We start from the raw sequence: 23310 nt of genomic DNA, 5'->3' as shown, positions 1-23310 counted from the left end.
CTTAAACTCTGTCTACAAATGATCTAAAAAGGTTGCAAATTCATTACAGTATATGGAATATAGTGCCACTGCAACATTGCAGCTCTTTACCTTCAAAATGACAACTTTAGAGAGCCTTGTTTTTAGCTTGACATTGGACATTTTTTTCAACCTTCAGAAGATCTTTCAGTAGAAGCAAAAGAAAAGAACTGAAATTTAAGTTACAAACTAATAAATTACCCATGAGGATTTAGTTGTTGTGTCCGGTAAACACCAGAATGACCCGCACAGACCTGATTAATATTATTTATCTGCGTTCATGGGTTTATGAACAGTTGCTTTTTAACTCAGCACAGTCAAGAGAAAAATAAATCAAAGCACTTTTCATTGATAAGAAAAGAAAAGAAAAGAAAGAACAAAAGCATCCAGAAACATACCTGTGTTCAGTCATCCACGCAGCAATGTCCAGACTCACAGGTACTCCTTTTCTTTACAGAGAAGTGGAGGAGGAGGATGAGAGATGACAGGACCAGAGAGGGCGGGAGAGGCGGTGGAAAACAGTGAGGTAGGGAAGAGTTTTCTATCACCAGTTCTTAGGCATCAAGAAGAAGTGTGCAGGTGTATGGAAGCTGGAGCGAGATAGAGAGGAAGGGTGGGGCAAGATAGGGTTGGGATAGGTGGAACTGCAGCTCGGTAATCTGGTGTCGCTTCCCTCTGTGTGTGTTATGTGTTCCTTTTGAATGTGTTCTTTATCAATTCAGGTCTCATGGGTGCTTATTTCTGACTCCCCACCTCTTGTGACCTCTGTCCCCATCCCTATACAAGTCACCCTCACCGGGCCACTGATGCATATTCATTAGTGTAGTGACATGGCTTTTTAAAAGGCTCGTTAGCATAGTGAGAGTTCAGCAATAGAGGACATTCACATTCAGAGTGGACATGCTCTGTGTGTGTGTGTGTGTGTGTGTGTGTGTGTGTGTGTGTTGGTGTGTGTGCATCTGTACATCTGGCAGTAGCTGCAGAACTGTCTCATATTGTCTATGTATAGATGATGTTGCCTGATTTAGAAAGTAAGGATGTGGTTTCTACAGCAACACAGAGATCAAGTTCCGGGCCCGCCCCGTTCACCTTGAGGTACCAGAGATGCACAGAGATGCTGTACAGAAGGAGGGACGGAGGGAAATAGAGGTGGTGGGGGGATGGGCAGGGGAGTGGGAGCTCGACATAACCTCTGTCTGTGACTTATGAAATATACACTATGTTTTTCTTTTGCTTATGACAAACATTTTCGATCAATTGTGACTATCAGTGTAAAATGTACAATGTATACGTACCAAGAACACTGTTATACAGTGGCGGCTGGTGGAACATTTTCTAGCTAGGGCCATCCAATCAATTTCAGCAAACATCCCAGTATGATTTAATGCAAAAAAAATTAAGGTATCAAACACACATTTACTACTTTGCAGTTAAATATTTTACATTTATTCCAACACGAAAAAAAGCAGTAAATAACACTTTGATAAAAACGTCAGGACATCTTATTTTAGTCACCCTCACGGGCAATTCAGTATAATATATATATACAGTGTAATATATATCATATAATAATATTCAGTATAATATTAAACACACACATACATATATAGATATAAGCTATGATAAGTTTTCACTGTTAATTTACCATCTCAATTAAATGTTGATGCCTCCATGACCAAGTTGTCATGAAAGTTGACAAGTTGCCAAATCGGTTTGGCCCAAAGCTGAATCTATTTGAGGACGCTGATTGGCTAAATTGTATGTCACTCATTTATATCTTTAATCAGCAATTGGCTAAACTGCTTCATAGACCCTCCTCTTTTGGGACAAATTCGTTTGGCCCCCCTAGCTGCGCGTTCTGAGACATGTCGTGCACACAGGCGGAGAGGACGAGCAGGAAAAGCATATATTTTGCGCAGATATCATATTTTACACATATTACTGGGTACATTCCATAGTTCAAAAAGACAAATATTTTTTATTATTTACACCAAATCTTTTTGTGAGGCACCTGCACCCTTTGTGCTATGAATTGGGAATGTTTTTAGGCTAGCCAGGGCCTCATTTAATAAATTACAGTGCTTTTTCTTCAGACGAACCTGGGAATTTCCCCTGTTTGCTGTGTTCAGTCTTTAGCTACTAATAACCAGTAACATATACACAATATTTATTTTATTAATTTTATTAATCTCACAATCCCTAGTGTTATTCAAGCATCAACAGAGAGAGAGACAGACAGATAGAGAGAGAGAGAGAGAGAGACAGACAGACAGAGATACATAACACACATGTGACAACACATTGTGGGTTTCACACTCACAACATGTTATCTTTGTGCTAATATATGACTATTCTCACACTGATCTCTGATCTCACACATTAAAGAGATACATAACACACATGTGACAACGAGATACATAACACACATGTGACAACACATTGTGGGTGTCACACTCACAACATGTTATCTTTGTGCTAATATATGACTATTCTCACACTGATCTCTGATCTCACACATTAAAGAGATACATAACACACATGTGACAACACATTGTGGGTTTCACACTCACAACATGTTATCTTTGTGCTAATATATGACTATTCTCACACTGATCTCTGATCTCAGACATTAAAGAGATACATAACACACATGTGACAACACATTGTGGGTGTCACACTCACAACATGTTATCTTTGTGCTAATATATGACTATTCTCACACTGATCTCTGATCTCACACATTAAAGAGATACATAACACACATGTGACAACACATTGTGGGTGTCACACTCACAACATGTTATCTTTGTGCTAATATATGACTATTCTCACACTGATCTCTGATCTCACACATTACATTTTTTCGCTATTCCCAATCCGACAGTGACAGCGATGCCAACAACCAATCCTGCTGTCAGTAAACCTTTGGCACAGCGAAACCACCAAGGTCTGGTCTGAGTCTGGTCTGAGTCAGCTGGAGCCGGCAGGAGGCTCTCTTCAGGACAGCTCTCAGATATTTCAACATCAACTGTATTCACCAGGAGGATCTCATTTCTCTGATTCTCAGATGAGAAATGATAATGGCCAGCAAGTATCTGCTCCTCCTGCATCATCTTGTCTTTTTGCAAGTCATTTAGACACTGCTCAACGTTAATAATTTGGGCCGACTTGAAATCATTTTCAGCCTGAGACTCCTTCAGTTCCTGCTCAAGGTCATTCATTTTGACAGACTTGATATCATTGTTATTCAGAGACCCCTTCAGATCGTGCTGTGGTGCATTCATTTGGGCCGACTTGAAATTAATTTCATCCTGAGACTTGTTCAGATACTGGTAAAGTTCCTTAATTTGGGCCGACTTGAAATTAATTTCATCCTGAGACATGTTCAGATACTGGTAAAGTTTCTTAATTTGGGCCGACTTGAAATTAATTTCATCCTGAGACTTGTTCAGATACTGGTAAAGTTCCTTAATTTGGGCCGACTTGAAAGCATTGTTATTCAGAGACCCCTGCAGTTCCTTTTCAAGTTCATTAATTTGGGCCGACTTGATATCATTTTCCTGAGACTCCTTCAGTTCCTTTTCAAGTTCATTAATTTGGGCCGACTTGTCATCATTTTGTTCCTGAGACCCCTTCAGTTTCTGCTTCAGTTCTTTAATTACGTCCAACAAGTGTTTGTTATCACAATGTGCATACGCTAGCTGCCGCTTAAGTCTATCAATTTCTTCCTGAGACATATTGATATTTCCTTGATATTTAAGTAAAGTCTGGGGTCTACATATGCCTTTCTGAACTGACTTGCCTTTCATCTTGACCAATCATTGCGTCTTTGATCTTTGTGTGACGTCATGCCATTCTATGCGCACTTGCCTATGATCTTGACCAATCATTGCGTCTTTGATCTTTGTGTGACGTCATGCCATTCTATGCGCCAGCTGTATATGGCCTTAAGACCCCGGATTTGGGGGACACATCTCATGGATCCTTCGCGGCACAGCATATCCCAAGATGCATTGCGTGCCGGTGAAGATTTTATTTTATCTAACATGGCGGCGAGTGATGCGAGAGCTGGAGAAGCGGCAGTATTCCCTTTTAAATGTAAGTATTGGGTTTCAACTCACTCGAATGTCACCGATACTAATGTTGAAGCAAAATAAGAGATCGTATAACATCACATGTGTGTTAAACTGATCCGTTAAGTTACGTGACGTTGGTAACTGACAAGCTAACTAACGTTAGCCGCTGCGCTATTACCGTCTGCCTGCATCCGACCGTAGTTAAGCCTTGTAAAGTAACTTTTAATAACTTTACTTTCAGTTTGAATAATATCTTACTGCGATTGTGATGAGTTTACAGATGATTTATACTTCATATCATGTACATAAACGGACCAACGTGAGCTCAGGTAGATAGGTAGTGAACCTGAAATATCACTTTTAAGTCCGGTAACGTTAAGATTAATTACACGAATACACTGCATTTGAGTATTTTGCTAATTCTGTTCTTGCTTTGTTACAGAGAGCCAGGAGCTGAGGGGAGAACGATGGACAAACATTTAGCAACCGTAGCTTTAAATTAAGACATTAGTCCGTTTGTAATATCTCCATTTGACCATCCTGTACTTAAGGTAACAGTTACATTAGCTCTCATCCATTATAAAGCGTTCACTAATAACACAACCAGTAGATCCTCCTCATGTGTTCATTTTGCTGTCAGAGATGACAGTTGTGATGTCACCTTTTTCTTTTATTAATTTAAATTGAAATAAGACATCCTTGTAAATGATTTCTGTGTGAATTTGTGTATATTCTGCTGTGTGTTACTGCAAGTTAATAAACACGTTTGCTGACATTTGTTTTGCTGCTGTTAATGTTAACTGTCTTGATTTATTTCCTCTTGATTTATTTCCTCCTCTCTTTTCTGATAGAAAATTAGTTATTTAACACAGTAACTGATTTAATTAACTGATTAATTTAGAAAAACATTATGAAAAAAATGTATGAATTAATTATTGAATATATGATTCAAAAAACTGATTAAAACACTAAACTAAAACCTTTCCGCTATGTATGTATGTATGTATATATATATATATATATATATATATATACACACTATAAAGGTGTGTGTATATATATATATATATATATATATATATATATATATATACACACTATAAATATATATATAATCCTGTTAAATATTTGAGGGTTTTAGACACAAAACAAGCAAACTTTGGGAAATTGTGATGAGCATTTTTCATTATTTTAATCGATGGACTAATCAATAAAAAAATAAAAGTTGTTTGCACCCCTGTTAGAGACTTGGCATTTATGGTTAACCAACTGAACACTGCACATCCCTTCTCATCAGCATGCAGATTGAGTTTTTGCATCAACATAAACAAACCGACTGTCAGATGCTGTTTTGTTCGGTGTGTCTATTTAAAGTGAAGTCCTGGGCCGCTCAGCAGCATATCAAAACATGTCAGCCTCGTGAAGATGCCATCTTTAGCTTCACTCCTGTCACCAGTAACCCTTTGTTGCATAAATGTTTCATAGACAGGCTGCTGTTTCTGCGAGCTCGCATCTCAGTGACAGCAGGCTCCAGTTTTAGACTGAATGATGATCTTTAGGGGAGACGGTATCCGGCTGCCTTCCGCGTGCAGAAGTTGGACTTTGAAAATAATGGCGCATGCCGGAGACCGGTGATGGATGGATCCACCAATGAAGTTATGTTATGTATTGCTGATGTGAGCAGTGGATCAGCGGGCGGGATTTATGTGGCTGTAAAGGAGCAACCACTCCAGAAGATGCTGTCTGACTTAAGCAGCGGTCCGAGGCTATTTGTCATTGTGATTGATGAGCTTCCAGTGATTAAGCCAACATGCTGACAGACATTAATCTGCTTTATCTCCTGAATGACTTGCACAGAAGTTTTATTGGCTTTAGTAAACAAGGAGGGAGCGTGGAAGCATCTTGCACGCCTCAATCTCGTCTTGTCATAGACTCTAAGGTCTAAACTCTGTAAAGAGTCATCATAAGTGGTCTTACTGTCATTTTATGCAGTACTTGAGACATTTATAAATCAGATGAATCACTTTAGAAATGTCACACATAAGCATCTGCCTATAAATTCAAACCACATTCTGGACACGTTCAGATGCAAACGTCTTTTGTTTCTATGTAAATTCACAATTAAAAAGATCAACATGAACACCTTTTCAAACTGTACATGAAGCAATAATTGCAACAAATGATGTGAAAAAAGCACGTGACTTTTCTCATGTGTGTGACTTGTTATTTCACTTTTCTGCACTAACACGAGGCACTGCATGGGACTTTGAGGTGCTGAGTAAGAAGGTAAATCTGGCAACCCAGAGTCGCTGTGCCGCTGCCAAGTTTGGGGGGGTCATTGCTTGTATTAATGACGCATTGGGAAACTAAACTGGCTTTTATTTCCCTCACCATCTGTACTCAGTTGTGCTGTGTAGATGGAGTCTGGCGAATGAGAACAGCCCCCTTTTTCACGCTCGTGGTTTGATTTATGGGACTGTGTGGGGTGGGGATAATATTACTTATGCAGAGAAAATTGTGTTTATAATTATGTACAAAAATCCCTGTTTGCTAAATACACAACTGGTCTTATCTATTTATTATTAGCATTACAATTGGTGGAAAAAAATAATAATAATTTTTTTTTAGAGGAGCAGGTTGTGAGGCGCCGTTCCCCAGGGAGGTGCAGGAGAGATGAAGAGGGGGCACGGAGGGAGAGACGTGAGGTTCAGAATAAATATGCTGCTTGGGATGAAGGGCAATTACTTTAAAACTCTTAGCACCCAATTGCTGCAATTTGTGTCCACATTCATATTCCTTCTCAGTCATAACTCAGACAAATCTTAATAACAAACAGACACGTGAGACTTTGACAACCCCCAATTAAAACTGATATTCACTCCCACATGCCCCAAAGGTGTTTCCCTGCAGCGAGATAATTCAAACTAAGGGACGAGGTCGGGATAGACGGTCGGGCGTCAAAAGTGTAATTTGAATTCCTAAAACAGTCAAAGTTAGATTCTTTCAGCCTTCATACTTTCATCTTTCCCTCACCATAACCAAGCAGTTTTAGTTGATGGCAGGTCAGAAAAACGCTCGTATGAATTGGTTTTGTAACGGCACGTTTAGTTCATAAAAGCTTCTGGTAAGAAAAAAAAGAAAAATGGGGAGAAAAGGCAAATTAGCTGTCGATTACGCACCAAATACTTCAATGAAAGTTGAGTTTAAATCAAAGGAAATAATGAAATTACAGAGAGCCTCCAGATTTCTGTATTGATTTCAAACAGCATTGAGAAACAATGCTCCTGCTTTTTAAAAAATCTATATTTACGCTTCCCTTTGATCATGGATGCTGCCATGTGTTTCCGTGCAATCCCTTATAGCAGGAGGACCCAGTATTAGTGTTTGTGTGTGTGTTTGTAGACAGTATCTGTCTTCCAGATGTCCCTCTAATGGGCCTCAACACAGACCTGTGGGGGACTCCAACAATACACAGCGCCGGGGAGAGACTCATTTTCCAATTACCTTCGTCAACTCCTTTTAAATGAGCTACTGTAAAACCTTTCAATACCACGGCCATTTCTCCCTACACTGTGTTTAAAAAACAACAATGTTCATGACCTACAAACTATTGAGATTGTTCCTGATGATTTCATGGCATCACTGAACCGCAGAGAAGTTAAATTGATATCTACTCCATCTTCCAAGTAGCTGAACGTATAGTTTAGTCGGTGATTGTAAGTGCATGCAGCAGCGGCCCCGGGCGAATTCAACCACAGCAAGAGGTGACATATTAACTACCTCAGACTGGTAAACAACAACAAAAAAAAGATGTTTTCTTTTTTAATAATATATAACAGTGTTATATATTGTTTACATCAATTTACAAACATGATCTTGGTTGTAGGGATATCAAAACAGCTCATACCTCCACTCGCTAGGGGGCAACAGTCATTTCTGAACTTAAATTACATCCACGTCACAAACCACAGAAGAAGCCTCGTCTCTAGGATACAGAGAACGCGTTCCTGCTGGACTGATGGTGAGTTCTCTCAGATTAAAGCATCAAGTTCTAGGGAAGAAACGGATTCTTTTTGTTTGTCTTACAGTTAGAAAGTTGTGCCTTTAAGCCATCTTTATGGTGTATGATAGAATAAGCTTAGCCGCTGTCGCTTACTAATTCACCGTATCCGTTCAGCTAACTAGCTAGATAGCAGATGCTAAAATGCTATCTAGCATATAGCATAGAGCAGGCTGTTGGTTAAAGTTCAATGTTGTGTCTCTATACAGACTGTACCACACATTGCATACATGCATGCAGTGCATTACTTATATAGTATACATACAATTTGTCATACACTATACTGAATAATATATGACAGTATGATTAAAACATTATAAATCACTGTTTAGTGGATGTGTATTATGTTGTGAACAGATATATATTATTATGAGTAATGCATACTCATTCTGTGAACTGCAGTTTAAAGCCAGGCTGTCTTAACGCGGTAGTGATTCATTAACATTTGAAACTGAAAACGTGATGTAAGACATCTGCCATGTGTCAAATGTTGGCAGAGTACAACCGTGCTGCATACATGATTTTGTTTATCCTTTTGTGCCCACTTGCAGCATTTTTAGCCAATAATAGTTGAATACCTCTGGTATGTTCCCCTCTATTGATTTTCATCACAAGCCAAAAACTTCTATCTGAATACTGCCTATGGCGATAAATCAAAAGAATAAAAATACTGTGTCTGTGTCCTCAGCATGTGTGCCTTTCAGGGTGCGGGGATGCTGCCGGTGGAGCATCTTCACCTGGAACATGTTCTGCAGACTGTGTGTGTGTTGGAGTCAGTCGTCCGCCGCAGTTTTGGCCCTGAAGGAGGACAGGTGCTGTTCACACAAGACACAGGGCGGGCCATGTTGAGCCGCAGTGGGACTCGCATTCTCACTGCACTACGACTGGAGCATCCACTGGCCAGGTAACGCACACTACACTCTCTCTCTCTCTTTCGTGGTCTTTGTCAAGGGTCCTTTTGTTTTGTGATGCATTTGTGTGTTTCTCATTTTAGGATGGTGGTGGAGTGTGTCTTGAAACACAGCACCGTAACAGGTGATGGGTCCAAGACATTCATACTGCTGATGGCGTCATTACTACGGATAATTCACACAACGGCCTGCAAGGAGCCTAATGTGTCTCACGCCTATAACTCCACGGCAGCAGCAGAGGCGGCCGCTGCCAGGCACTTGGCTGACAAGATGCTGGCATTTGCATTGGAGGAGCTGCATGATCTCATTGCCGTAGGAGTGGTCCCGTATGGAAGCTGTCTTTCTTGGGAGGATTTTACTACGCAAACACAATTACAGGCGCACACAAACAATCACTGTGTTCAAACTCTGCTGGCGTCCTTCTTTCATTCACGTCTGGGTCGCACCCACTGCGACTTAATGAGCAACCTCACCTGTGAGCTGCTCACTCACTGGAAGTTTGAAAATGACATACCTTCCTCGTCACTTCACTTTGTAAAGGACAACTTGGCTGCCTTGCATACACCTGTGTCAGGCTTCCCTATTAGTTGCTCCCGTTTGATTCAGGGGCAAGTCATTCACAGGGACTTTGCTGCACCCTGCCCTCGGACTGACCACCAGCCAGTTAAAGCGGTCGTTTTCACTGGGTTCCTGCAGCCAAAATTGCTCCGTGCAGAAGAAGTGCTGGAGCTGGGGTGCGGAGAAGAAGGGAAGCAGAGAAACATTGTGCAGTTTAGCGCCTGGGCAGAAAGGTCACTGGAGCGTGTCATTGCGAACCTGCAGAGTTTGGGTGTCTCTGTGCTCCTGTCTGCGGTGAAACAGTCTGCGGCTGTCCTGGCCTTGGCTGCACAGGCAGAGATGTCCATTGTGGAGTGTGTCAGTGAGGACGAGCTGTCTCTCTTTGCCAGGCTAAGTGGGGCCACACCTGTCAGAGGCTGCTGGATGATTGAACCAGAGCACGTTGCTACACTGACCTTTTGCAGACCTATACTGCTGGGAGCCCATAGGTATGAAAACATGTCTCTCTTTCCCTCTCATCCACTGTGTATAAGCCAAATCACACATATGATACAATAAGTATTGGATTACACAAGTTTTTTTCTTTTCTTCTTCTTCTCTACCACAGGTATGTCCATGTGGCTTTCCATGATTCAGAGGAAAGGGTGACGCTCAAACCCTGTAGTCTGGTCATTTGTGGCCTGGGGGAAGGGCAAACTGACCAGTATGCTTGTGCGCTTCGAGATGCTATTCGCATGCTACTTTCAACCTGGGAGCCCATGGGTGTCACTGCAACTACAGCATCAGAGAGGACCCGGCAGTCAAACAAAAGCACATCTTTACATATGGACAATCAGATCCCCAATGCAACTCCCTTCAAGCAGTGTGTGTTGGAGCCAGGCTGTGTTATACCTGCTGGTGGGACATTTGAGTTTCTCTTAAGCCATGCCCTCCTACAGCATGGCAGCAGTTGCTCAATTTCTGATGACACGACGATGGGTGTCTCTGCTGTTTCCCAGCTCTTGGCAAATGCTCTACTGAGCGTGCCTCGACAGATTTACTCGCACAGTCCACGACGCTTCCTGCAGACTCAAACCAGACTCCTGAGCTTTGTTCAAAATCCTTCGCACCCTTTCAGCCTCGCACACAAACAGGAACACAACACAATCCTCATAGGGGTCGGGGTTGATTGTGAATGTCCTCTAGAGGAAGGTAAACTAACCAAGCATTGTTGCAGAGAAGCTGACGTGTCACCAAAAGTTTTTATGTCGGATTCGGGCCTTGAATCTGTCTCCTGTAAATACCAGGTACTTTTGGCCGTGCTGCAGTGTGTCTCAAGTCTTCTCCGGGTGGACACCGTGCTGCACACACACACTGCCTTACACACCCAGTCACACAGACTTCCTAACACTTCCTGGGAGGGCACTGAGGACGAGGCAGAAGACTGAGATTGTATTATGTCCCAAGAGGAAATCCATACACATATTTTCTCTCAACACTTACTCAGGTATCATTTGAATATATTGTTACAGACGTTTGTTTTTATGTCCACAGTGTTTGTTTTTATATTTGTAATGCAAGTTTATACTTCCACTGAAATAGTAAACTACATTTCATGGCAGCACTGTTGTGTGGTTCACTTTATTGGCAAACAAAATGTTATGGTGCCACTGTACCAACCTGTCCGTCCTGTATCAAGGTTGGGTTTGGCAATAACAGTAAAAAAAAAAGAAAACATCAAACAACTTAGTGTTGATCTCTGTATGGGACAGAATGTGCCGTTGTTTACCAAATAGTTTAGTCTTTATCTACTGTGTTAATGTGAAGTAGTGTGAGTGAGTAAATGTGGATGTTGGCCTCTTTCCTCCTGAGTTCTCATTAGGGTTCCTTTTTTTTTCTCCACATTTCTCTTTCTTATCTCAGTTTCCTGCCCTCTTCCCCTGGCCAACACATTCTGTTACATAAAAGGCCTACGCACAGAACAACATGGAGACATCGTCTCACGTATATATACACACTCCTTTTTATAATCAGCGTTATCTCTATCGTGGGGGTGGGGTGTCTGGGAGGTCAACACCCAGCTATCAACAACCAAATCAAAGTGCACTTCCTTGCGCTATAATCAGAAGAGGAACTCTCAACTCTATTCTCACCTCTTTTTGGTAAAATAGTGAGTCATTAAAAATGGTTAGATTAACTATCATACATAATTGTGCACTGTTTACTGTAATCAGTGTGTGCACCTAGTTTTAAAAACAGATGTTCCGCAGTTTAATTGGGACGGCATTACTCAGAAACAAAGACAGCTCATGGCTTGGTTTGTGCTTTGATCAAACTATGAGTCACACTTGTCGGTCCCAAGTATCAAAGAGGGGGAAGCTGAGGGAAGTATTCAGAATGTTTTTTTCCCACTGCGCACACAAAAAGAAAAAGCTGGAGGTTGTTTTCAGTCTTATCAAGGCCTCTATTTCTAACCCTTACATGCTCCTTATATCCTACACAGCTAAATCTAACATACCGAGCGGAGACTATCTGCTAATGCATCAATCTAATAGTGAAGATTTTTCTTTCTAGTTAATGAACTTCACTCACTGACCTTTTGAGAATAGGCTGAATGAAACATTACAGCTCATTTGTCTCTTTTACTGTGTGTGTGTGTGTGTGTGTGTGTGTGCGTGAGTGATTGTGTGTCATAATATAACCCCTCAGAGCCGACTCAGTCAGTACATTTTGGTTTATTTGGTTGTCATTAATATTTGTCTCTGTGAAACATAGTGTATATGGTATAAATCAACCCAATCTCTGTAAAATAAAAATAACATTATAAAATACAAACCACATATTAAACCACATGTACTATATAACCACAAACTTTATCAATCTTTTACAAATAAAAAAGAAGACATTTACAAAACGTGACAAAAATGAAAGGCGTTTTTTTGTAAAGGGTGAGTAAAAAAGGGAACACATGTCACAATGAAGGAACTAAGATGCTACTCGGTCACCGCAGTTCACAGCTCGGCATTGAATTGGCTACTAGTCACCGTGGTTTGAGTTTGAGTTTTGTAAGAAAAATAATGTCATTGGCTGCTGCTGTATTGTGCTGAAGTGGTAGTGGTTGCCTTTTTCATGGCCCTGATCCATGACTCTACCGTCCGGTAGGTGACCCCAAGTGATAGCAATAGAAGTGTGATCAGTATACAATAATATGATCTTTTGTTTAGATAATTAGCAGTTCACACAAACACTAATTTCAATCAAATGACCACAGAATTACAAATTTCTGCACTACATTGCCACTGAAGAACAGATGACACCCATTCTATAGTTGGGCCTAATAACCACATCACAAGCTGGGTTTAAGTGTCAGCAGCACAGTTATAACTGATGGATTATGTAATAATCTGAAATATCTGCACCCAGCCTTTCCTTGAACAAGTGGTGTTTCTATTGGCAGTGGGGAGTCATGTGACTCGAATGACATCATGCAACATTAAAAAAAGACTCTGGGACGTGATGGTTGGTGTCACACCACCTCCCGAGACTTCCTGATGGCGCAGCACAGGAGCATGCTAAAGATCATCCCAAACACCTATGAAAGAGAGGGAGACGTACATTGTGTTTGTGTTAAGATTATTTCTGCACTGCGTTCATCCGCCGGGGCAGCGGACACTGAAATTCGATGAGTTACAGTTAACACCACACTTACCATAACAATACCGATGGTGATGCCCACTCCTCCTATGATGTGTAGTTTGGAGTCAAACACCTCATCAATGGCGTCAGGGCAGCTCTGCAACACACAAGCACAAATCCTTTCAACTTCCTCCGAACCTATGCCGAAACATGATTTGTGGTGTGGCACAGACGGCTTGGGAGCATGCAGGCTCCAGTAAACCATTGTTGCTATAGTAACACTGCAAGGCAATTGAGGAAATGATTCTGCAAAGAGGAAGACTAATAAATTACTATAATAAACCATCATTATTAATTTGACAAACGGTAATCCAGCTCTCGGCTAAAACATGTCTGACATCTGTTAGATGCTCTCTCGTATTGATTGTTTTTCTTTCTTCAGCTCTTGACGGAAGCACTTGGCAGTGTGTGCATCCAATCTATACAGACATTGAGGGTCGTTGTACCTTCGTAATGAGCACCTCAAGTGGCTCTCCCCGGGGACAGATGTCTTTGTCAGACTCTACTACAGAACCAGTTGGCCCGCAACAGTTCAGCTGTAGACATACACAAAGGCACAGCTTGAAAACAAGACGGCGGAAGGAAAAACACAAATCTCTAATGCTAAGTGTTTTAAAAGGAATAGTTCAACATTTTGCTTCAAGTTTTTAGTCCCCAAAGTTTTGTCGTCACACTGCACAGGAATACTGGATGCATCAAATGTTCAGCAAGAACCAGTTACAGCTTAAACCTCTCTCTTAAACAACAAATGTGTTTTTTTACATAACAGTCCACAAATGAAACATGTAAGATTCTACATGTTCATTAGTGAGCTTTAGAGGTGCTGGTAGGCTCGTTTTTGACGTTTGGAGGCTGTTGCCCCATCCTTCCAGTCTTTACAGGCTAATTGCCTTTAAGCACACTCACGAAGAAAGTGAATGAGCTTATTCCCTAAAATGCTGAACTTGTCCTTTACGGTCATTTGCTGAATCTGCAACTTCTAGTCATCGTAAACACTGTGGATAATACTTGTTGTGGAGAGTTTTGAAAATCATTGCTAGGTGACATGAAATAAACATTTGCTTGAAAATACCTTTTGTGCCAAATTCCTTTTAGATATGATCTGAGTCAGTCTGAAATGATATCGAAGCAGACGATGCTCACCCCGGTTTGAATCATCCGCAGAGTCTCTTTGAGTCGCTCATCCCCTGTCTCCTTGTAGTTATTGTAGGTCTGTTTGTAGAACGATGTGATATCATTCACCACCTGCAACACAGCAGCAAACCGGGAACAATCACTTTATTTACATAACTCTCTTTGCATTGCTGTACCCTTCATTTTCTGATTTATTTTAGTTTATGGCTCGTATTTTGTCTCTACAATGTGTTTTTTTCTTCTTATTGCACTGCTAATGTACTTCTTTAAATATGCACAGTGCTTGTGACTTTGTTGAAAAGTTGAATACAAATAAAATGATCAATGTAACATAATTTAAACATGTACGTTACCTTGCTTTGGTTGGAAAATGCCCAGATTCCAGCCGCAACCTCAATGGCAAATATGACAAGCAGGAAGAAAAAGAACTGCAAAACGGAGAGACAGAATTAAACTCAGCTGATAGTGTGAATGTGTGCCTCCATGCATGCATGTGCTCATGTCTTTTACGCGCATGTGTGAACAAGTGAGGTCATTTGAGTGTAGCTGAAACCAATTTACATAGGCTCCTCCTCCTGAGAGATTTAGTGCAAGAAGATTAGGGCCAGATAGGACGGGAGGGAGGAGGGGAACTAATGTAAGGAAATCTAGAGACTCTTCTCTGGCCTTGATACTGTTCAGTAAACTGAATGTAGCTCATATTTCTTAGCGAGCCCAAGGTCAGTCCTCAATCCACACTTGCTTAAATTAGATAGCAAGTCCAAGTTCTGCTGAGTGAGATCACTACAAAAACATTTCAAAAATAACTCAGACAGAGAGAAAGAAACTTGTGGTTTCTAAAGAGGTTAAATCCTCTGTTAGTTAAGTCAAAAGCTACATGAAGAAGAACAAGTGGTACAAACCAGTCCCAGCATACAGGGGGACTCCTGGATGGCTCCACAACATCCCAGAAAACCCACCACCATCATCAGTGCTCCAGCTCCAATCAGGATATATACACCTACACGTACAGATAGAATATCAGAGATGCATTCAAGCGCATTTTGTGTTTAGCAGAGCTCACATAATCCCAAACTGTGCTTTTACCTTTGCTTAAATGAGAATGGGTAATGTGTCCAGCTCAAGGACTAAGAGGATCTTACCTGTGTAAAACACATATGGAGAATCTGGTCCTTCAAACAGGCCTTTGGTCTTTGAGTCTAATCTTAGCCACAGGCCTATAGCAAAGACAGCAGTGCCTGCAAGCTGAAACACAAACACATTTAGATGTTGTCATACAGCACTGTAATTAGTTATAACCACACTAAATGCATTGTGCACACTGTACATGGTCAGTCTAAAATGTACAGTAGTAGGATTAATCATTATAGAGAGTGTAACAGTGAGAAATTAAGATCAATATATGTTCGGAGAGGAAGTAAGCACACGCCATGATTATGCATGTTGTCAACTCATTTAGCAGATTATGATTTCACCACACCAAATAACAATTATCTTGTTGCTGTCTGAATTTTAAAACTCTTCTTCTATCAGCTGCTCCCACTTGTCATTTCAAATGTGCACTGACATTGCCCTGGAAGCCTTATCTAGGTCTTGTCGTAGAATATTTTTATGTTAATCGGGAGAAGAGAGTGATATTCGCAAATCAAAATAATCCAAGTCTCCAAATCATTCAAAGTTGTCCTTTTCCATTTATTCTCTTGCAAGAGGGAGAATCCCCCAACACAGCTCTTCACACAGACTGCTGGGAGCATTCTTCTACATCAGTTCAAATCCTCACACACTATATACTAAAGCAGGAACAGTCTCCTCCTCTAGACAGGTCAAAGGTGTCTTACGCTGGTTGATCTGATCTCCCATTTTCCATTGATCTCATTGTCATTCTCATTTACATTAACCCAAACATCCCCAGGACAGGAACAAACCCCCAGTGTGACCCTTTGATCATCTTCCTGTGTCTGTCTCTACAGTCCTCTAAAGTAAACAGTAACTCTCAGTTCCTGATCTGATCATAAATCATGTCGACACAGAGCTATCTGTTCTTACCCCATGTATGGACAGAGCTAAATGTCTCTACCTCTGTTCTTCTAATGTTTCTAACCATTTCATGATACTGATATATATTTTTTACCATTACAGTCTCACCCTAACAAACATTTTTTGTTTCAGTTCTCAGTCCAGGAAGAGTTTTCCGCGGTCTAACTCTAACTCTTTACCAACACCAGCATGTTGTCTCCACTGAGGTGACTTCATATTCTGGCTTCATGAGGCTACACATCAGGTGAGAGCGATCATTTAAAGCCGTTGCCCAATCACCAAAGACTCTTATTCAGCAACTCTTATATACAACTGCATATCAATATACAACAAACATTGGTAATCATCTACACACATCACAATTCATTACCATTTAGATGTTGCACCACATGGATATCATATGGATAGATCTGGAGACAGACATTTTTCACTCCTCATCTATCAGATCTTGATCGTGGTATTAAAACACATTGATGGGGAGCATGAAATGCTGTCATGTGTGCGTGTCAATGTGTCTATCTGCAGAATGTGCGCATGTGTATCTACCTAGAAAACAAGACCAGTCTCACAATCAGAGAAGAGAGACATGAGAGTAAAACTCTCACACATTCCCTTATTCATCAGTATAGTTATTTAATACAGAGACAGAGTAGCATGTGATTCCATCGACACATAGCTGCATGCATGTTATTATGTACGCATGTTATTACATCTGCAGTACTTGTCTTTTTACATAACATGAGAACAAACATGCATAAACGTCTGTATTTTACACGGGTGCCATATTGTGTATTGTTGATATACTTCCTTACAGGGCTCGTCAGCATAGACAAGTCAGTGACTATTTAACAGTGAGAGCCTAACTGAAAGATGGCAGTCTGTTTTATTCAGTAGGGGCGCGTATTTCTGTATATATTCTACTGTTCTTTTGAGCTTTTTCACTGTGAATACTTTCTGTTTAATCTTTTTGTATGTTCCATTGTATGAACAAAATGGCAGATTACAGCAAACCACAAAAAGGACGAATGTACAAAAGGAAGCTTCTCCGCCTCTCTCTCTCTCTCTCTCTCTCTCTCTCTCTCTCTCTTGTTCTCACACACACACTGGCACACAACACATTAAGACACAACAATAAAAAAGTAAAGCACACCTACCCAAAAGAAAAAGTTGAAGACAAACATGGCATATTTCACACACTTTATTCCCCAAGTGAAAGTCATGCTGATTCCGTATACACAATGCACTACTATGAGTAGGTAATAACTAACTTCTTCTCAGACAGGAAGTGAAATATAATGTTGTCCGCTTTTCATGACCACACCTTCAAACTATCACCTGATATAGGGAGTGTCAAGAGAGTTCCTCGTGTATGTGATATGAATCATTCCCAGTGCTCCTTTCTCTCTTTTGCAACATGTCCATGCCTGCACAGTTTGTGTCTTTGACTCCTGCATTGGTGCAGGTTGTGCAGGCATACAGGTTTTTATGATCTGGGAGGTAGCAGCACAGAGGGCTCTGTTGAGGCACGATGACATAAAACCTTTAAGTACTATACCTAGCAGAATATTTACTGCTCTGGTGTCTGAACCGTGTGTGACTATAGCTCTGAAATATAACTACTTCCCACTCCTACTCCCAGAAGCTGCTTTTATTAAAAGCAAGGTATTTGAACCCTGCTCTAGATGCATTGACACAAAACTTTGCATGGACACTCCTGTTGTGTGCAGACAGAGCTGAGATCAGATATCTGTGTCATGTGATTTGTGGCTGCATGAGCACGGCTATGACCAGTGTGTCATATCTTCACTTCCTGCTCAATCCTCCATGAATGGGGAACATCTGCATTTATATATATACTGTATATGTGGGTGTGATTTTTGAGCAGGCTTTCCATTGACTCTGAATGACGGACAAGAAGTGCACTACACTGACACTGTGGTTAATTATTATTATTATTATTATTATTATTATTATTATTATTATTATTTGACAAATCGTCAGTTTTGGCATTTTTGAATCTCTTTGGTTGTGTTGCCTGGGTCATTTTCTCTCTCTGTCTCTCTGTCTCTCTCTCTCTCTCTTTCTCTCTCTCTCGCTCACACATACATACACACACACATTGGGAAATCCCTGTCTGCCCTGTAATGAATAGTTACCCTTGGTTCTATCTATAGCGGCACACTTTATAAACGTTCATAAAAGGGCAAAGCATCCATTCGAAACCACACACACATACAGAGATCACAAACAAACAGTCACAACCAGACACACCCTGCAGGCTTAGTAGGACACAAATACCCTTACGGGATATCCAGGATTCATTCACACACACACACACAGGCTGGCTTGCATGCGCAACTCCTCACATCACGTGAGGGAGCAGAAGTCTTAATTATTATTATATCAGTATATCATTCGCCACCACAATAAACCCTCCCCCCTCCCCCTCCCCCTCCCATTGTAATTATTAAAATGCCGTGCGCACAAACTCCAGAGTTAAGTCTGCGCCGTAGAACTGGGTCACTTGGCCACTGGGGATTATTCCTCCAGCCAGCTCGGTCTCCACGCGTATTGGGACACTTTGTGTTTGGTGGTGGCAAGCTAAAAAGAATGCGTAGGGCACCCCAGAATATAGCCTATTGTGATTAGCAAACGAGGAGGACGCTTACGGTTCTGCATCTGGGACTCCATGTCATTTAATTCACTATAGTGAATAGTGAACCTGCACGCAAAGCTCTCTCTTACTCACACACATGAAATACAAGCAGGATGCATGCTTATATGAGACCGCTACATTTACTCGCTTTAAACTCACCCAGAATATCAGGTTGAAGGCAAACATCAGGTATTTGACGCACATTTCTCCTCCCGACAGCGCAGCCATGGCGGTACTTGAGCTACGGACCTCACTTCTGCTGGTATCCCCTAATTCAGACCTACGGTAGAAGACCTTCTAAATAACAGTCAGTATGCAGAATGAGGTTATTTGCCGACGCGCAAGCACTGCTACGCGCGCCGTGCTGTGCGCGCCTGAAGTGTCCGCCCCCACACATAACGGACTGCAAAGGCAAAGCCTCCTGAAGCTTTTCTCTCTCTTTTTTCCCCTTACAAATGTATTTTGTTACTTTCTTTTTTGAAATTTTGCAACCCGTTTGCTTCATTAAAATAACACACATTTTTTAGCAATACTTAGTATTAAGCAAAGGCCTAATACTCCTGCAGGATCTTTTTTGTGGGACTTTTCAGTGATGTAACGATGTTAACATTCTTTCGCATTTTTATGGCTTTTGCCTCACTGTCATAGCCATCATCATTTCATATAGGGGCTTGTAATAGCATTTGCAACACTAAGTAGGAATAAGCAAGTTATATACTTATTGCACTATTTCTATCTTGTGTCTCCAAAATGAGATTACAGATTACTTCATTTTGAAATGGTAGCCTAATAGCTCTGATAGGGAATCTATAGTCTGTGCTCAGCGTGTGTCCTTCCTGCATACAACAATGCCCTGAGAAGCAGCCTGCGGTGGGCTTTTTGACCGCAAATTCCTGCAGCAGCCTCGGCTGTGCGATGACGTAATTCTCCCAGAATAAGAAAGACGCGTTCACGGATTGAATTTATTGTACATGAATGAACACGGTGCACGAGTATGTCCACGCGATCAGAGAGACAGCTCACACCACAAACAAACACAAAGTGACCAACCTCTTATTATCCAAGTCATAAATTTGACTTTTTTGTAGTATCATCTCATGGTATTTGTATTGGATGTTGTTTTTCTGCATCAATATTTCTAACCATTTCTGCTGCGGTATGCATTTTACATCCACAGACAGTTTTTTGGGCACTACCTATAATTTATACAAATTTATGAATTGTAACTCATGGCTTTATTAATGCTTAACAATAGGTCTACATAGGTTACTAATGGTTTATAGATTAGTTATCAATAGTCAGTCATTAATAAGAAATTCACCATAATGAACTATCATTTTCACCTGGAAAAGCATTGCAGAGCTTCTGGACCAAAATCCATTTTCAACAATTTATGTTAGAAAAATATTACTCGACACCGGGTGTAAAATCATTAAACAGGACATTTATTCTTGCAAGAAGGAACAGAGTTGAAACACATACAGGTTATGCGTCAAGTTGCTGCTCAGAGGTCTGTCTCTGAGTCTCTGGAATACAGATAACACATGCAAAGGCGTTGAAGCAGAATGATTTAGTCCGGACCTCGTTTGGACCTGTTCCTTTGACAATTTGTTCTGTCAAAGGTCATCTTATCCTAATATCGGAAGACGGTCTCAAATCGTCGTAAATACTGATATGCACAACAAATTTACTATCTCCCTTGACGAAAGGTCACTAGAAGATGCTGGAGAAAAACAGCTGAGATAGCTATTAGTGAAAAGGTTCAACACAAGGTCAGAAACTTTATGGAAGCAGCTGCCTAGGTTTCAGTGACTAAACAGACCATTCTTTAAGTTTTTCCAACATTAACATTCACAACTGCCGACTTGAAAACTTAAAATTCACTTCTATAGAACCCTTAATTAATATATTGACTTGCTAACACTTCTAACTGCAGACTTTTTAGAAAGTGAGAAACCCATTATTTTTTATTACTGGATCACAACCATTGATTACCGACATTTACAACTCTTAACAATACGCGCACACAGGTGTTTTTCAGTTATTCTGGACGATTAGACCTGTGCTCAGGTTGAAGATGGGTGTCATAGCAGGAAAAACACAGGTGTAATTGGTATTAAAAACAACTGTATTTCAATTAGTGAGCTAGCTCCAGGGTTCTGGTATTGTGCTCGGACAATTAATGGAACGGACCCATTGTTAACCAAATTAGTTTCACCCGTGCTTTTCTTGCTATCAGAATCAGAATCACAGAATGGAACAGCTTGTGTCCAGGGTGTGAAGGGTCTGCAGTGATCTTTCCAGCCCGTTTCCTGACTCTGGAGGTGAACAAGTCCAGGATGGACGGCAGGCTGGAACCAATGATCCTCTCTGCAGACCTGACAATCCGTTGTAGTCTGTTTCTGTCCTGTTTGGTGGCCGATCCAAACCCCACAGTGATAGAGGAGCAGAGAACAGACTGGATGATGGCTGAGTAAAACAGGATCAGCAGCTCCTGAGGCAGGTTGAACTTCCTGAGCTGGCACAGGAAGTACAACCTCTGCTGGGCGTTTTTTCTCATTGGTGTTGATGTTGGGAGCCCAATTCAGGTCCTGGGAGATTGTGGATCCCAGAAACTTGAAGGTCTCCACAGCGGACACAGTGTTGTTGCATATGGTGATGGGGAGCAGTGTTGGGGGGCTCCTCCTGAAGTGTCATCTCCACAGTTTTGAGCTTGTTTAGCTTCAGGTTGTTCTGACCACACCAGAGGACCAGCTGTTCAACCTGCCGTCTGAACGCAGACTCATCACCGTCCCTGATGAGGCCGATGACCGTTGGGTCGTCTGCGAACTTCAGGAGTTTAACAGACAGGTCCTCTGAGGTGCAGTCGTTGGTGTAGAGGGAGAAGAGCAGTGGGGAGAGCACACATCCCTGGGGGGGCGCCAGTGCTGATAGTCCGGGTGCTGGATGTGATTTTTCCCAGCCTCACATGCTGCGTCCTGTCTGTCAGGAAGTTTGTGATCCACTGACAGGTGGATGCTGGCACAGTGAGCTTGGAGAGTTTGGGTTGGAGTATTGCTGGAATGATGGTGTTGAACGCTGAGCTGAAGTCCACAAACAGAACCCCTGCATATGACCCTGGGGAGTCGAGGTGTTGCAGCATGTAGTGCATTCCCATACTGACTGCATCATCCACCGACCTGTTTCCACAGTAGGCAAACTGCAGGGGGTCCAGCAGGGGCCCTGTGATGTCCTTCAGATGGGTCAACACTCGTCTCTCAAAGGATTTCATGACCACAGACGTCAGGGCGATGGGCCTGTAGTCATTTAATCCTGTGATAGAGGATTTCTTGGGAACCGGGATGATCGTGGAGCGTTTGAAGCAGGAGGGGACTTCACATACCTCCAGTGATCGGTTGAAGATCTGCATGAAGATGGGGGCCAGCTGTTCAGCACAGACTTTCAGGCAGGAGGGTGACACACCGTCTGGGCCTGGTGCTTTCCTGATCTTCTGTCTGTGGAAGAGCCGACTCACATCCCCTTCGCAGATCCTCAGTGCCGGTGGGGGGTCAGTTGGAAGAGGTGAGAAGGAGGCAGGGGGTGTAGGTGATTGTTTGATGATGGGGCAGGTAGGGTGTGTGAAAGGGGGCTTATCAAACCTGCAGTAGAAAACATTCAGGTCGTCAGCCAGTTGGTGATTGGCCTCAGTGGGGGGGGGGGGTCTCCTGTAGTTGGTGAGTACTTCCAGGCCCCTCCAAACTGACGAGGGGTCGTTGGCTGAAAACCTTTTCTCCAGCTTTTCAGTGTAGCTTCTCTTATCTACTCTGATCTCCTTTGTCAGTGTGTTCCTTGCCTGGTTGTATGGATCCTGTCCCCCACTTCTGTAGGCCACCTCCTTGACCCGACGAAGCTGCCTGAGTTTTTCAGTAAACCAGGGTTTATTGTTGTTGAATGTGCAGAAGGTTTTTTTCGGCACACACATGTCCTCACAAAAACTGATGTATGATGTCACAGTGTCAGTGAGCCCATCCAGGTCTGTAGTAGCAGCCTTAAAAACACTCCAATCAGTGCAGACAAAGCAGGACTGTAGCTCCAGCTTTGCCTCATTGGTCCATCTCCTCACAGTCTTTACCACAGGCGTTGCAGATTTTAGTTTCTGCCTGTATTTCGGGAGAAGATGAATCAGACAGATAAGTCCTAATCTCT

General features: G+C 41.8%; 2 protein-coding genes across 3 annotated transcripts; one reads left to right on the top strand and one right to left on the bottom strand.

Moving 5' to 3' along the window:
* Positions 1–8843: 8843 nt before the first annotated feature.
* bbs10 (Bardet-Biedl syndrome 10) lies at positions 8844–11128 on the top strand (the record flags this gene model as incomplete). The annotated part of the gene is made up of 3 exons (XM_079163823.1): positions 8844–9058; positions 9149–10111; positions 10231–11128. The coding sequence occupies 3 exons, from the start codon at positions 8844–8846 to the stop codon at positions 11048–11050; spliced, it is 1998 nt and encodes a 665-aa protein (XP_079019949.1). The 3' UTR covers positions 11051–11128.
* A 1190-nt stretch (positions 11129–12318) lies between these two features.
* Positions 12319–19425, bottom strand: cd9a (CD9 molecule a). 2 transcript variants are annotated; one of them, XM_079163666.1, is made up of 8 exons: positions 19285–19425; positions 15575–15677; positions 15335–15432; positions 14786–14860; positions 14442–14543; positions 13745–13834; positions 13312–13395; positions 12319–13194 (listed from the first exon to the last, which is right to left on the bottom strand). In XM_079163666.1, the coding sequence occupies exons 1-8, from the start codon at positions 19351–19353 to the stop codon at positions 13129–13131; spliced, it is 687 nt and encodes a 228-aa protein (XP_079019792.1). In that variant the 5' UTR covers positions 19354–19425; the 3' UTR covers positions 12319–13128. The 2 variants fall into 2 exon arrangements, with proteins under 2 accessions (XP_079019792.1, XP_079019793.1); XM_079163667.1 differs by lacking the exon at positions 19285–19425 and adding an exon at positions 17624–17755.
* Between the last annotated feature and the right edge of the window lie 3885 nt (positions 19426–23310).

The sequence above is a fragment of the Pholis gunnellus genome, assembly GCF_910591455.1.
Source record: "Pholis gunnellus genome assembly, chromosome: 7".
NCBI classification, from domain to species: Eukaryota; Metazoa; Chordata; class Actinopteri; order Perciformes; family Pholidae; genus Pholis; species Pholis gunnellus.
Note: the sequence above shows the minus strand (reverse complement) of the source record. Positions and strands in the feature narration are given on the sequence as shown.